The sequence below is a fragment of the Mauremys mutica genome, chromosome 2 (genome assembly GCF_020497125.1).
Source record: "Mauremys mutica isolate MM-2020 ecotype Southern chromosome 2, ASM2049712v1, whole genome shotgun sequence".
Taxonomy (NCBI): domain Eukaryota; kingdom Metazoa; phylum Chordata; order Testudines; family Geoemydidae; genus Mauremys; species Mauremys mutica.
The window spans coordinates 40603613-40620200 of record NC_059073.1 but is presented as its reverse complement, the minus strand read 5'-3'; the positions used below and the strand labels follow the sequence as shown (position 1 = coordinate 40620200).

Genomic DNA, 16588 nt, shown 5'->3' with positions numbered 1-16588 from the left:
GTCCGTGCATTCATTTCCGTGATGTTGGCCAACCTAATAATTTCACATTATGATTTATAAGCACAGTCTAAATGGGCTCTCCCTGACAGCTAGTGATGCGCTGGGGGAAAGGCTTCAGGACCAGATTGTATTTACATTCACACCTAATCTACCTAGGTAGCCAGCAAATAGGTTGCCCAAGTGATAGATTTTGGCTGAGGTTGGGTTACAAATCACTTGAATGAGGGGGGCAGGGTACTGAAATGTTGTTATTCTTATTATATGAGTAAAGGGCAGTAGAACTGTACTTACTCTGTGCTGACTGAGGGCATCAAAAGAGGGTGGGGACAGGTGTTTTGCTTGATGGTCTGCCTCAGTCACAAGTACTAGTTGACCTGCCCCTTTCCATTGTTTAAAGACAGAGCTGATTCGGCTCCATAGAGACTGATTATCAGGTCCAAGTGTTTAGACCTGCTGTGGGACAGTGTTTCTGTGGAAGAGACAGCCCAGCCTGCACTAGCAGTGAGGTTCCCCCACTGAGAGCTCAGCTAAAATCACTGAGAGCTGGTGGAACCTTGAGAGACCAACTCACAGACGTCACAGTGGCAGGTGGCAACAGACGGTGACAGTGCAGGGCCATTGGGATGGAGCAATAGAGTGAATGGTGGCACGACAAACAACAGCAGCCAGAGCATTGGACTATGTTTAAGTGACTTTATTCCAGAATACTAGATTTGTGACTGGGAAACTTACATAAATATACATTTCCTAGTAGGCCAAGATTTTTAAAATGCATTTTTTGCCAAGGTCATTATCTCACATCATCGCTATCTCAAGAGGTCATTATCTTGGGGAGTTTCTGTACTAAACTTTTTGATTATTATAATTATTTTTTATGTAAGAATGGCCATAGTGGGTCAGACCAATGGTCCATCTATCCCAGTATCCTGTCTTCCAACAGCAACTATTCCAGGTGCTTCAGAGGGAATGAACAGAACAGGGAATCATCGAGTGATCCATCCCCTGTTGTCCACTCCCAGCTTCTGGCAAACAGAGGCTAGGGACACTCAGAGCATGGTGTTGCATACTGACTAATAGTCACTGATGGACCTAACCTTCATGAACTTACCTAGTTCTTTTTTTAACCTTGTTATAATTTTGGCCTTCACAACATCCCTTGCAAAAAGTTCCACAGGTGATTGTGCATTGTGTGAAGAAATACTTCCTTTTGTTTGTTTTAAACTTGCTGCCTATTAATTTCATTGGGTGACCCCTGGTTCTTGTGTTAAGTGAAGGGGTAAATAACACTTCCTTATTAATTTTCTCCACACCAGTCAAGCTGTTATAAGCTCTATCATATCCCCTCTAAGGGTTTGGCTACACTTGCACCTGTACAGTGCTGGGAGTTAAAGCTGTCTTTGTACAGCTGTGTAGGGAAAGCGCTGCAGTGTGGCCACACTGACAGCTACCAGCGCTGCAGTGTGGCCACATTTGCAGCATTTGCAGCAGTGTTGGGAGTGGTGCATTATGGGCAGCTATCCCAGCGTTCAAGTGGCTGCAACGTGCTTTTCAAAGAGGGGGAGTGGGGTGGAGTGTGACAGGGCGCGTGGGGGAGACAGAGAGAGTGGATTTTTGGAGCTGACACTGTGTCAGCTCCCTGCCTTGCAAGTTCTAAGGACTTGAAGATACACAGCACCAACTTTCAATCATTTTAAAAATTTCGACCCCTTCCCCCACCCCTCTCTCATTCACTAAATGCAAATAGCCTTCAGACCAGATAAGCAGCTGCTCCAAAATGGACCCCCACTCCCCGCCTCCGGGCTGCTTCTCTCCTCAAGCAAACACTAGCTGTGGACATTCATTGCCTTGCCTGCCTCTGCTGGAGCAAACAGTAGCTGTGTTTGCTTTTTAGATAAGCAGCTCCGGGAGCCCCGAGTTCACAACAAAACAAAGAGAGGCATCACAACAAAACAAAGAGTGTTATCTTTACTTAAAAAGCATTATGAGAAGGTTCTGGAGGTCAGTTACAGCATAGTAAGATTAATCACTGTTTACACTGGCACTCCAGCACTGCAAGAGCAGCGCTATAGTCGTTATTCCCCAGGCCGAGGTGGAGTACAGCCAGCACTGTAGCCAGGGAGATACAGAGCTGTATGTGCCTTGCCAGTGTGGACGGGGAGTGAGTTACAGCGCTGTAAAGCCACCACCAGCGCTGTAACTCTCAAGTGTAGCCAAGCCCTTAGTTGTCTCTTTTCCAAGATGAAAAGTCCCAGTCTTTTTAATCTCTCCTCATATGGAATTTGTTTCATACCCCTAATAATTTTTGTTGCCCTTCTCTGAACCTTTTCCAATTCCAATATATCTTTTTTGAGATGGGGTGACCATGAACATATCATGAAGTACTGGAAGTACCAGACACACAAGAAGACACCAAAGAGTGCAAAATTACAACAAGAAACCAAGAAGGCTGTAGATGTTGTGCTTCATGGTAGGCTTGAGTAGCCAACTTTAATTTTTGTGATAATTTTAAAATGTGAGTTAAATCTAATAAAATGGTCATGAAACATTTTTCAGTTTTTACTCTGGTGCCATACAGCCCAACTTTGCCCTCATGGTCTCAACCCTCATCAACCTTCACCCTCCCCCCCCCCGAATATTCCAACACCCCCCCTAATTTCAATTCCTGGGCAAAACACTGTTCAGCAGTGGTTCCCCCTTATTCTGTCAACCATCCCCTCCCTACCTCACGGAGCCAAGGTCAGGAGCTGGGTCGCAGGAACAGATCTCCAGGAACAGCTGGCAGCCCCTGGCGCTGGCTGGGAGTGGATCCCTGATTGGGGAGCCTGGGGCTGGGCCAGGAACGGAGCTGGGTGCCGCTCCCTCCCCACACCCTGTGGGGGCTAGCCTGGGCCCCAGCCGTGCCCCCCTAGTGGGGACACCCTACAGTTTGGGGATCTCTGATGTACAGGGTTTGCAGTTTGGTTCAATGGCTTTCAGCACCCCCACTATAAACATTGTTCTAGCACCCCTGCGGCCAACCCCAGCGAGCTTTGATCAAGCAGCAGAGCCTGGCTGCAGGAGCGGGGGAAGTGGGCACCACTCCAGCCTGGGACCAAGGCAGGGGGCTAGGCTAGCACATGCAGGACTGGCTCTACTGTTTTTGCTGCCCCAAGCAGCGCGCCGAATTGCTGCTGCGGACAGTGGGGGCAGTCCGTGTGCCGTTAGGGCGGCTCGTGCGTTTCCGCGGTGGCAGCAATTCAGCGGCAGCTTCTGTCTTCAGCTGTCCACAGGGGCGCAGCTTCTGTCTTCCGGCTGAAGACAGAAGCTGCCACCGAATTGCCGCCACCGCGGAAACGCGCGTGCCACCCTAACGGCACACAGACTGCCCCCGCTGTCTGCGGTGGCAATTCGGCGCACTGCTTGGGTGGGCAAAACCACACAGACTGCCACCGCTTGCAGATTGCTGCCCCAAGCACCTGCTTGGAATGCTGGTGCCTGGAGCCGGCCCTGAGCACATGCAGCCCCACGTGCCTTACTCCAACTCACAGCTAGCCCAGGTAGAGCTGTTTAGGGGTGCTGCAATCACACCTCCTGTCTGCAGTGTTCATGTACAACTTCAGGGGTTCAGGTACGAAGGCAATGCCTGCCTTAAAATACCAGAAATAGCTCATCAGTTTTGAAGTGATAGCAACTAGCCATAGCATAGGAACATAGAAACTGCCACACTGGATCAGACCAGAGCTCCATCCAATGCAGCAACCTGTCTCCAACAGTGGCCAGCACCCAATGCCTCAGAGGAAGGGGTAAGAACCCCACAGTCTGTGGATGTGGGATGGTGTGCATCCCCACATTAGGCTCCATCCTGATTTCTAATAGTTAGAAAAATGCCCCAGCATTTAACGTAAAGGTTTATTTCATCTCAGTAACACCTAAAGAAGTGGTTATATTATACACTTAAAACTCTTGCATCTAAAACAGCCTTTGCTATATTAGAAGAAATTATTTCCATGTGGGTAAGGTTTGTAAATTAACTCAGTAAGCTTGCTAATTAATGATCATGCAGCTCTTTAGCCCGCAGTTTTTTAAACTCTCCTAAAGGAAATGAAATAGCCTCTTTACAACATGGCTGTCTTAAAAGAAAATAAAAGTGGCACCAATACTGAACTTGCTTGTAAAAGCAGGCTAGTTTGCTCATGGCAGTATGCTGGAAATTAACATGAGGTGAAAAGTATTTCACCAGTATGCTGAAGGGTGACATTGGGACTGTCCAGGGCTGCTGTCAGAAGCTACAAACTAGTTTTATAAGAACATAAGAATGGCCATACTGGGTCAGACCAGTATCCTGTCTTCCGACAATGGCCAATGCCAGGTGCTTCAGAGGGAATGAACAGAACAGGTAATCATTAAGTGATCCATCTCCAGTCCCCCATTCCCAGCATTATGTCTCTTTAATAGTGCCTTATAATTAAGGCTAAGATTTTGTCATGGATATTTTTAGTAAAAGTCAGGGACAGATCATGGGCTTCCGTGAATTTTTATTTATTGCCCGTGACCTGTCCCTGACTTTTACTAAAAATATGCATGATAAAATGGGAAGGGACTGGGCAGCTGCAAGTGGCTGGGAGCGCTGGGAGCACTGGGGCCCCCACCACACTTGGGGGCTCAGAGCTCCAGGGTCCCTCTGCTGTTCCCCCCGCCCCACGGTGGAAAGCTGCAGTGTCACTCTGCCCCCTCCCCAGCAGTGGGGAGCTGCAGGAATCCCTGATGCCGCTGCAGTGGGGAGCTGCAGGGGTCCCTCCACATCCCCATGGCGGCCAGGGGCTCCAGGGGTCCCCTTGAAGCAGAGGGGAGCTGTGGGGATCCCCCTGACACTGCCACAGTGGGGAGCAGCAGGACTCCCCCTGTGACACTCTGTACCTCAGGGGAACACCCTGCACCCCCATGTTCATCCTTATAAAATGATTGTGTGGTATCCAATGCAAAGTTTGTCATGTTGTGTGTCTTTGGAACGCTCATAATGCACTGAGCATTGTTGTTATGGTAAGCTTATAGTAAAGTTATAGGTTGTAATTTCATGTATATAGCAGCAAAGAGTCCTGTGGCACCTTATAGATTAACAGATGTATTGGAGCATGAGCTTTCGTGGGTCAATACCCACTTCGTTGGACCCGACGAAGTGGGCATTCACCCACGAAAGCTCATGCTCCAATACATCTGTTAGCCTATAAGGTGCCACAGGACTCTTTGCTGCTTTTACAAATCCAGACTAACACGGCTACCCCTCTGATACTTGACTTCATGTATATAGTTATGAGGCTGAAAATGTGTCCTCATGGCTTAAAACAAGCCGAGGCAAATCTCTCCAGGAACAGTGGGGCAGTTCACACCTCATCAGGGCATGTATGGGACAAACCCATCCCAGCCTCACAGGAACAGAGGACACTGGCCTAGGCAGCAAAAAAGGATCTGTTGGACTCTCAAGTGAGTCACCTCCCTTCCCTTGGTCAGTCAGGGGCTACGATGAGGTAATGCTCACCTGACCCTGAAGTGGGGGCAAAGCCATGAGGGAAGAAAGAACATGATAAAACGGAGAGACGTTTGCCATGCTCGCTCTCTCTCTTCCACCTCCATCAACAGACACCACCACCAAGAGACTGAAGCGCTGATCAAAGGGGAGAGCCTGGTTAAGGGCAACCAGCCAGCCTGTAGTGAGAAGCATCTAAGTTTGTAAGGGCATTGAAAGTGTTAAGATCAGCTTAGAACGCATTTTGCTTTTGTTTCATTTGACCAAATCTGACTTATTCATAGATTCATAGACTCTAGGACTGGAAGGGACCTCGAGAGGTCATCAACTTGTTATGCTTTGACTTATAATCACTTAAAATCTATCTTTTGCAGTTAATAAATTGTTTGTTTTTTCTACCTGAAGCCGTGCATTTGGTTTGAAGTGTGTCAGAGACTCCCCTTGGGATAACAAGCCTGGTGCATATCAATTTCTTTGTTAAATTGATGAAGTCATATAAGCTTGCAGCATCCAGTGGGCATAACTGGACACTGCAAGACAGAGGTTCCTAAGGTTGTGTCTGGGACCAGAGATATTGGCCAGTGTCATTCAGTTGCACAATCCAAGGAGCAGCTTACATGCCAGAGGCTGTGCATGAACAGCTCAGGAGTGGGGGTTCTCACAGCAGAGTAGGGTAAGGCTGGCTCCCAGAATCGAGGATTGGAGTGACCTAGCAGCTCATCGGTCCCGATAACACCAGGGGAATGTCACAGCCTCTACCCCCTGTGGTGGCCAAAGGCTGTGGGGGGTCCCCCGCTGCATTATGACAGCCAGGGGCTGTGGGGATCCCCCACCACCATGGCTGGCAGGGAGCTGCGGGGGTCCCCCTGTCTGCCACAGTGGCTGGGAGCTGCAGGTTACCCGCCCTGCCTGCAGCAGCTGGGTATTTGGGGGCCCGCTGCCTCAGGTGATGGTGGCACGTCACAGCTCCCTGCTGCAGGTGCTGAAATCACGGAGGTCTTTGGAAGTCACAATTCCATGACTTCTGCGACCTCCATGACAAAATTGTAGCCTTACTTATAATTCATTATTTTTTGGCCCTTAATTTAGCATAAAATAGTGAGGTATGGGGGGGGGGGTGTTTTGCTTCTCCTTTTGGTAATTCTCACTTTCCATTCACATTTCTTAATAAGGCTTTCTACTGTTTTATTTTTAAAACAATGATCTTAAGAATGTGTAACCCCCAAAGAGATTACATAGATTCCTGGAGCTCTGTCTGCTGGCAGCTCAGGGAGGAGGAGCCAAGGCAAACTCAGAGTCAACCATTTAAAAAGAAGTTAGTCTCAGGCCACTTGAAAAAAAAATAGTTCTGGCGAAGGTGCCACACAGACAGCCCTGGAGCTATAAGTCTTCACTGTGTACAGAACAGGTACAGCATGTATAGGGGCTGTGCAAGCTTCCTGCACCCTAAGGAACACAAAGTCTATCCCAGATAAGTTTCATGCATAAGAATAATTGTCAGTGATGTTATTGTTTCTCTTTGCACAGTCACAGATTCTTTTCCGTCACAGAGAACTGGTTATATCTTACATATACTTAGTCTGATCTTCATTTTCTTTTGAATTACTTCTTTCACAGTGCATTTTTTTTATTCTCTTCATAAAACTTTCTGACCAGGTTCTTTACAATGGAATAACAATTTGTTCAGACCATTTCACAGGGACTTGTTACCCAATTCCCCTTACTGTCACAGATTTACTGGAGTCTTTGGCATTCATCTTATAGGCAGCTTTCCCATGATAAAAGTGTGCACCTACAGGTTAGACTGGTCTACAAATGCCGTGGTTGGAGCGTAAGAGCAAGTTGTGACACTTTTGAAATTCTTTCCTCTACATCATGTGGTGGTTAAAGTGTATTCTGCCCTTTTTGGAATTTATTACAGGCCTCCGCGATAAAACTAACATTTCTAAATGTTTACCGTCAGTCTACCATGGCTGGTCTTGCAATTTGACAGGAATCAAAGGGTATGTCTACACTACAGGATTATTCCGATTTTACAGAAACCAATTTTTGGAAACAGATTGTATAAAGTCGAGTGCACGTGGCCACACTAAGCACATTAATTTGGTGCTGTGTGTCCATGTACCAAGGCTAGCGTCGACTTCCGGAGCGTTGCACTGTGGGTAGCTATCCCATAGCTATCCCATAGTTCCTGCAGTCTCCCCCACCCATTGGAATTCTGGGTTGAGATCCCAATGCCTGATGGGGCCAAAATTTGTCACGGGTGGTTATGGGTAAATGTTGTCAGTCAATCCTCCCTCTGTGAAAGCAACGGCAGACAATCATTTTGCGCCCTTTTCCCTGGATTGTCCGGGCAGATGCCATAGCACGGCAACCATGGAGCCCGTTCAGCCTTTTTTCACTGTTACCGTATGTCTACTAGATGTTGCTAACAGATGCTGTACTGCAGCGCTACACAGCAGTATCCCTTTGCCTTTTGCAAGTTAGCAAAGACGGTTACCAGCTCCACTGTACCGTCTGGTGCTGTCATGGGTGCTCCTGGCCAGCCTCGGTGAGGTCGGCCGGAGGCTCATGGACAAAAATGGGAATGACTCCCCAGGTCATTCTCTTCTTTAAGTTTTGTCTAAAGGGAGAATCAGTCTTGCCTAGAATATCAGGCAAGCCTACTAAAGAACCAGAGAGGCAAACGGACGCTCCGGGTCAGAGCCCCAGACATCCCGCAGAAATGATGAGCTGCATGCCATTCTAGGGGGTGCCCCTGCAACAACTCCCCCCGCCCCCGTTGCTTCCCTCCTCCCACACCCCTCCTGGGCTACCGTGGCAGTTATTCCCCCATTTGTGTGATGAAGTAATAAAGAATGCATGAATAAGAAACAACACTGACTTTATTGCCTCTGCAAGCAGAGATCAAAGAGGGGAGGGGAGGGCAGCCTCCAGCTGCCATGATATTCCAGGCAGGAGTGAATCTCCATTAGACAAAGCTTAAAGAAGAGAATGACCTGGAGTCGTTCCCATTTTTGCCCAGGCGCCCCTGGCCGACCTCACCGAGGCCAGTCAGGAGCACTCACGGGACGACGATGATGGATATCAGTCATACTGTGCCGAAGGGAAGGGAAGGGAAGGGGATGCTGCTGTGTAGCACTGCAGCACCGCATCTGCCACCAGTATCCATTAGACATCCGATAACATTGAAAAAAGGCGAGAAAGGATTTTTTTCCCTTTGCTTTTATGGAGGGAGGGAGGTGCGGGGGCTGACGACATATACCCTGAACTACCCATGACAATGTTTTTGACCCTTCAGGCATTGGGAGCTCTGCCAAGAATGCAAATGGTTTTCGGAGACTGCGGGAACTGTGGGATAGCTACAGTCATCAGTCGCCCCTCCCTCCGTGAGCGTCCATTTGATTCTTTGGCTTTCTGGTACGCTTGTCTCAGCTCCTTAGTTTCACGCAGCACTATGTTGAGTCCCTGTTGTGGCCTCTGTCCATCATGGCCTTGGAGATTTTTTTCAAATGTTTTGGCATTTCGTCTATTGGAACGGAGTTCTGATAGAACAGATTCATCTCCCCATACAGAGATCAGATTTAGTAACTCCTGTACGGTCCATGCTAGAGCTCTTTTTTGATTCTGGAACTGCATGGTCACCTGTGCTGACCATGCTGGGCAAACAGGAAATGAAATTCAAAAGTTCGCGGGGCTTTTCCTGTCGACCTGGCCAGTGCATCCAAGTTCAGATGGCTGTCCAGAGCGGACACAATGGTGCACTGTGGGATAGCTCCTGGAGGCTAATACCGTCGAATTGCGGCCACACTAACCCTAATTCGAAATGGCAATACCAATTTGAGCGCTACTCCCTTCGTCAGGAAGTACAGATATCGATATTAAGATCCCTTTATATCAAAATAAAGGGCTTTGTTGTGTGGACGGGTGCAGGGTTAATTCGGTTTAACGCTGCTAAATTCGAGATAAACTCGTAGTGTAGACCAGGCCAAAGGAACATATGCATCAGACATAAGTGAAACACTTGGATCATTTTGAGAATGGCCAAAAGCATGGGCAGCAGGCAGGGGAAGGCTGTGCCTCCCCAAACAGCCTGGTGTGGCCCCGCTCACACTCTGCCCCCCCGACACTCTCCTGCCTGCTTCAGTTCCCTTCCCGCTCTTCTGTGGCCAAGAGGCTGGGGCAGGCAGGTTGGGGCAAAGGCATACAAGGCTGGGGCTGAGGCCATGCCACATCACCCATCCACCCAGTGCTGGGACCGGGCTGCGCCCCCCCTGCCCCCAGTGCTCTGGGGGAGCTCCACCTGCTTAGTGCTCTGGGCTGGGAGTGCTCCAGCCATGCCGCCTGCCCAGTGCTGGGGCTAGGGGCACTCCGGGGTTAACGGTGCTCCGGCCACACCGCCCGCCACTCCACTCAAGTGTGTATTTTTGTTCATACTGGAGGGTTGGTGCCAGTGGAAAGCAGTGCTCGGTCTATGAATGGTCCTTCCTGCTGGTTCCAGTTGCTGAGGGGCAGATGGAAGTTTGGGTTTGCTGAGGCAATAAAGACACTTTTTTCCTAGTTAACTCTTAGGTTCCAAGCAGTGGCTTGTGCTTAAGGTTGCCCCAGAAGGAACCTGAGGTATGAAGATAATAATTAGAGACTTTTACCAAACAACAGCAAAGGTTCTGATCTGATTCTTGATGTTTGTTAAAGCCTAATACCAACAATATTTCTTATTCATTGTTAACATTTTTTGGCATTCAAGTGATTTCCTATCACATGCTGCTAAAAATATTTGTACATTTTTAAAAGTTGCAGCTGTTACTATTAAGACAATAATGGACTACAGGTAATTTAAATTATGTTAAAGCAGCCATGATTTCATTCTTCAGAATGACAATATAAATGGGTATGATTGATCAAGATAACTGCTACCATCCACAGCTTAAGCAAAAGGTGGCTATTTTAGTTATTAGCATTATTCTACTGTTCATTGTAGGCCTGTGCCTTTAGTTTACTATTAGAGCCAGCTGAAAACTTTAAATCTTTAAAAGAACATTTCAAGTAGTTAATAGATGTTTAGTAATTGTTACTCATCATTTATATCACTGACAAATCTTTCCCTATTGAAATTTATCAGCCAATTTGTATCATATGTACTATAATTTTCTACTGTCCAGTTATTTGTTAAGCATTGAGCCATGTGAATTTACTAAAAACAGTGATGTTTATTTCTAAAAAAAAGCACAAGTTGTAGATAATTGAAACAGATTAGACTTCAAAGTTGAGAACATGAAAGTGTTGTAAAGCACTTCAAACTGTTAACCCATTTTTAAAAACTGACTAGATCAACATCCACATCATTTGTGAAGTACTGCCCTGTTCCTGAATCCCACTACCAAATTTTGTGATTTTACAGAGCCATTTTCCTAGTTTAAAGAATGAGGAGTACTTGTGGCACCTTAGAGATGAACACATTTATTTGAGCATAAGCTTTTGTAGGCTAAAACCCACGGATGCATGCAGTGGAAAATACAGTAGGAAGATATATATATACACACACGGAGAGGACATGAAAAAATGGGTGTTGCCATACTAACTATAATGAGAGTAATCAGTTAAGGTGGGCGATTATAAGCAGGAGAAAAAAAAACTTTTGTAGTGATAATCAGGATGGCCCTTCCAACAGTTGACAAGAAGGTGTGAGTAACAGTAGGGGGGAAATTAGCATAGGGAAATAGGTTTTACTTTGTGTAATGACCCATCCACTCCCAGTCTTTATTCCAACCTAATTTAATGGTGTCAAGTTTGCAAATTAATTCCAATTCTGTAGTTTCTCAGGATGAGGTAGTATCTTTTTATTGGACCAACTTCTGTTGGTGAGAGATTGAGACAAGCTTTTGAGCTTACACCAAGCTCCTCTTCAGGTTTGGGAAACTTACTTAGAGCATCACAGCTAAATGCAAAATATGACACAGGGAGCAAAGATAGAAGTTAGTGGGGAGAGGCTTTAGAAAAGGTCAGGCAGCAGTTTCTGGATTTCAGAAAGGAACTATGAAGCCTATTAGAGACTTGTTTTGAGCTGACACTGAGCAGTTTTGCTGAACAAAGAAAACCTTGAAGAAAGGGATAGAAATTCTGCTTGGACGGCAGCTTTATTTGATATACTGGCTAGGACACTGGCCCATTAGTTTACGTTGTGATAGTGGGTAAAAACTCAGATGAAAGTGTGATTTAAGTTGAGAGACTCTCTAATTAGTCCCCATCATACCTCTGTGAGATAGATAAGTATTTGCTTAAGTTTCTCCATCAGTAAAGTGGGCATAATTGGTCATGTGACTTGCCCAAGGCCACAGATGCAACAGAGATCAGAATTTAGACATTCTTGACTCCCAGCTCCTTTCTCAGATCACTCACAGATATGCCTGTCTTTTAAAGAGAGAAGGAGGTAGGTCAAATGATGGATCAACCACTTTCAGCCTGTCTCTCTAAACATTTTGCTATTCAGCTGAATACATAGTTCACATGAAAGACTCATTTACATATAGAGTAATTCAAGATACAGCCAGCCAGGTCACATATCTACTAAAAGTTTTAAGAGACACCTTGTCTTATTAACCTTGTCTCTAGCACCCCCCCTTCTGTAAATTCATTCAGTCCAGACACCTTCCTCCTATGATTGCTAGCTTCTGCCCAATGTGACATCAATGAAACATGCTTTCTGCTAGTCTGCCATACAAACCAAGGCTAGAGCTTGCAGGCTGCCTGTAGGGGAGAAGCAATTTGCATTTTTTTTTAAATGGCAGCTTTCTGTGTATAAAAGTATAACAAGACATTTTAAAACAATTGGATTTTCCTTACTGCATTAAGGAGATTGTATGCCAGTCTATGCTGAGTAAATTTAATTAACTAACATCCTGAAATGCCTCTTCTGCTCTTTGGAGCCAATCCTGTATGCCCTACCACTGAAATTGCAGTGCAGGAGAGGGCCTTTTTTGTGGCATTCAGCATCTTCCAGAAAGGTATTCTTTAAATTTTGCAGATCACCTATAAACTGCACAATGTGCTGTATTTTTGTCTATCATAAGGTATCTGCACACCATACTACAAAGCATGCACAAACACAACACATGGTCAGCAGAATTATCCAGCCCAACTTCACATTCAGTCAGAACCCTGCAAGCTGGCACAGAAGGATTCCTGACAGTCCTCATAGTATCCACCCCACCAGCTTATGCAAAATATGGGGATCAAAAACTGGTCAAGATTGGCCAGGTGAAATTTGCAGGGTTTGCAGTGTCCCCTAGAGGCTGCCAAGGAACCTCCCTCTCAGTAGTTCTTACAACCCAGGGTGCCTCGACTGAGAAAGTTCTCCCTGTAGCTTGGTCCTGGCTGAAATTAGGGACCAAGAAAAGCCTCAGCATAACTGCTGGGCATGGACTCATCATTTTAGAGATTACATTTTGAAGGACTTTATATATGAACACTTAAGGGCTTGTCTATACAGGGAAAGAGACCCAGAATAGCTAGTGACAAATCGCTATTGTGCTTTAAATTCACACTCTAACTGCACTAATTCACACCCTAATTGCACTAACTTCCCCATGAATTCCCTGTGTAGACAAGTCCTAAGACCTTTAAATATGTTCTTAGGTGTATCAGCAGTCAATGTAGATTCCACTGTGTGGGTTAATAGGCATAACTGACTCCCTTGCTCTTATGCCAGGAAGTACATTAACAGCTGCATTCAGCAACTGTTGCAGTCTCCAGATCAGCATCAAGTGAAGCTCAGTTAGAAGCATGGGGGCATTGTAGTAGGCTCACTGCCCTTGATAAGGAAGAGCATAAATGATCATGGCAAGGTATGTGTCCAAGGGAAATGGGTGGACTTCCCAGATAATCCAGATATGGCAACACTGAGCTGCACTCAACCACTGTCTCAATATTTAAACCAGCACTCAACTAATTAAAACTTTGTATTTTAATGCAAAATAAAATTCTCCAGCTCTAACATTTCAGTAGACTGTTTTCTATTTCAAAATTTTTTAATTTCAGTTATAAAAATACACATATATAAGAAATGTAAGATGTTTTTATGTTGCCCTGTCTTCACTTTTTCTTCAAATTTGTAGCAAGTTCTAACTCCAGGGAGTGGTTAACTGGATCTTTAAAACTACAAGATCAAGAATGTTATAATTGTCAAGGAATTAGAAAAATGTATAAGGTATTGTTAAATTGAAGACTGTTTTAATATAATTGATACTTTGCAACATATTTTTATAGGCAGTTCTAAATAATCTATCACAGATCTTCCTCTCTTATCTTCTCAAAAACACCATCCTCTTTATTTGGTCTAACCAAAATCCTTTTTCTTGGTATAAAACCAGAGTGAGCTATCTGCAGAGAAACAAATACACAGTTAAATACAGTAAGAGCACACAAATCACAGTAACCAAAAAAACCAATAGACATTCAGCGATAAGTATGAACATTAATGCAACTAAAAAAAAGTTTAGCAGACATTATCCTATTTTATTGATGCAATGGATGGCACTTCTAGGTCAGCATTTAGGAGACAGATAATTGCTTATTGGAGCAGGAAACTGTAATGTTTACAGTAATGTTTATTTCAATGCTCTAATGATGGGACAAATTGGGACATTTGGGGCTGCTTTTTAATTGGTGTTATGCCTGAATAATAATGTCCAAATCCAGCAAATACTTACAAGCATGTGCTTAACTTTAGTATGTGAGCAATTTTATTGAAGTCAGTGGCAATACTCACATGCTTTAAATTAGACATGTGGGTGTGACACTCTGTACCCCAAAGCAACACCCTGAAACCCCATATTTACCATGGTGATATAATTATGATGTGTTTTGTAAAAGTATGCTTTGTGAGGTATCTTTTAAAAGTCTTAATCTGTTGAACATTAATATCCTGTTACATTGTATGTGCTATCATTGTATGTGGAGTTATGAAGTTTTGCTATATGAATGTTACTGAAATATGTTGTGAGGTTGGAGACACGCACAACCAGTCTTTCGGGTACAACAATGGTTCAGCCAGAAACTGATGATGGCCAATTAAGAGGAATACACACACTCACAAGGATTACCCAGGAACTGTATAAAATGGAAACCTCTCAGAGATACCACGTACACAATGGACGTTGCTTGACTCACATCACAGCAAAGGATCTTTCCAGCAAGCTAGACGAAGCTATAAAAGGGGGAAGTGACATCATCATTTGGCCTCACTCCCCCCACAGCTCAACACCTGGCAGTACATCCGGAAAACAAAGACTGAACTGGGAAGGTGGTCCCAGGCTGAAGGGAGTTTCCAGCCTGTGTATGGAAGATCTGTGACCAGCTTGTATTGTGTATCAGGGTGAGACCCTGCTTGATTCAAATCCTGTCTAGTATATAGAACTCAGATTGTGATTTTACTTTTTATTTCTTATGTAACCAACTTTGATCTGAATTCTTACAATTTATAATCACTTAAAATCTATCTTTCTGTAGTTAATAAATCTGTTTTGTATGTTTTACCTAAAACAGTGTGTTACTTGAAGTACAAGGGAAAACTGCTCAGGAACAAGGGCTTATGCCATCCTCTCCACAATGAGGGAGGAATGGACTGGAGAATAAACTTACACTGGTCAGGCTTCTGACCAAGGCAAAATGGTACAGCTCTAGGTTCCTAGGCTGGGGAGAGTTGGCTAGAGCCTCTCTATTGTTAGTTCATGAGTGGCTGGGAGAAGCATTCATGTAACTCAGCTGGGTATGTCCCTGCCTGTGGATGGCTGCGTGAGTGCAGGATCTGGAGGGATTTGCAGCTTGTCACAGCATGACAGTGTGAGATGGAGCTCAGATTGGTAAGACAGACAGCTTGGCAGTACCCCAGTTCCAAGTTGCACCCTGGGGAATCCATCACAGTGGGCAAGTGTTTGCAGGACTGGGGCCTACATAAGGTAATTATTTACATCCAACCGCTGTGAATGCATTGCATTCTGCTCTTCTTCTGTCCTCAAAGAGCCATCATTGTTCTAAGCTTTTAGTTGGGAGAAGAGACCTCTTCCAACAGGTGGTAGATGCTACCCCAAAACTCTCCCACTACAATGTTACCCAATTTCTCTAGTGTCTAAGTTTGCATTTAACATGAGCCTGCCTCTACACTAATGTGATATGTATTTGTAGATTACTGTTTATATCTGGAGAATTTAGAGCATAGGTTTTTCTTTTGTGTGTCTTGCAAATAGCTGAAATCTTGAGTTACACATTAAATAAAATTGTTTAAAGCAATGTATAAAAATGTATGTTATATAAATTGTGGCAACCTTAATTTTCATTATCATCTGTACAAAATTCTGTTTATAACTTCACCTCGCAGTAACACATTAGTTATCTCAGTTCCCTTGTTCAGAGATTCCTCGAAGACTCAGGGCTAGTCTACACTACACAGTTAGGTCAACATTAAGGCAGCTTATGTCAACCTAATTATGTCAGTGTCCCCACTACAGCTTTCCTCCCACCGATTTTAGTGCCCTACTACACCAAAATAATTACTCCACCTCCACAGGAGGTGTAAGGCTTATGTCGGTGTAATCAGGCAATGCAGTGTCTACACAGACATTGCGTGCCTCCTATTGGTGGTCTTGTCGGTGGGGAACGGGGAGAAGGGGGGGGGACAGCCTGTTGGGAGCCCATGAGCCAGTGGGGTTGCCAGGCTCCTGGCAGAGAGCTGCCAACAGAGCTGAGGGACCGGGCTCTCAGCTCCCACACAGCCTCTCTTAGGTTGGTGGCAGTGCTCCTGGTGAGGAGACACCCCCAACCCAAGTGTGGACATGCACCACTGCAGTAATTACTGCGGTAGCTGTAAGTTGACCTAATATAGTTTGACTTAGGTTTGTAGCGTACACATACCTTCAGTCATTCTAAACTTGTCTAGATGTTGGAACATTCCATAACATGGCCTCACTGTACTTATGGACTGCCTATCTACTGCCTGTCAACCATTGTTTTTATTTCCATCCAGCGGATGATTCTTCAACTTCCTATTCATTTTTATAGCTGTACTGGATAACTACAAAACAGAGACTC

The 16588-nt window shown here is 45.1% G+C and overlaps 1 protein-coding gene across 3 annotated transcripts in view; it reads right to left on the bottom strand.

Moving 5' to 3' along the window:
• Positions 1-13464: 13464 nt before the first annotated feature.
• The window catches only part of SNX31 (sorting nexin 31), a 65166-nt gene continuing 62042 nt past the window's right edge, over positions 13465-16588 (bottom strand). For 2 of the 3 annotated variants that reach the window (XM_045006948.1, XM_045006947.1), the window contains exon 14: positions 13465-13882. In XM_045006948.1, the coding sequence (XP_044862883.1) occupies positions 13787-13882 (96 nt within the window). In that variant the 3' untranslated portion in view covers positions 13465-13786. The remainder of the gene's footprint in view (positions 13883-16588) is intronic. The other variant, XM_045006946.1, reaches the window with a different exon arrangement.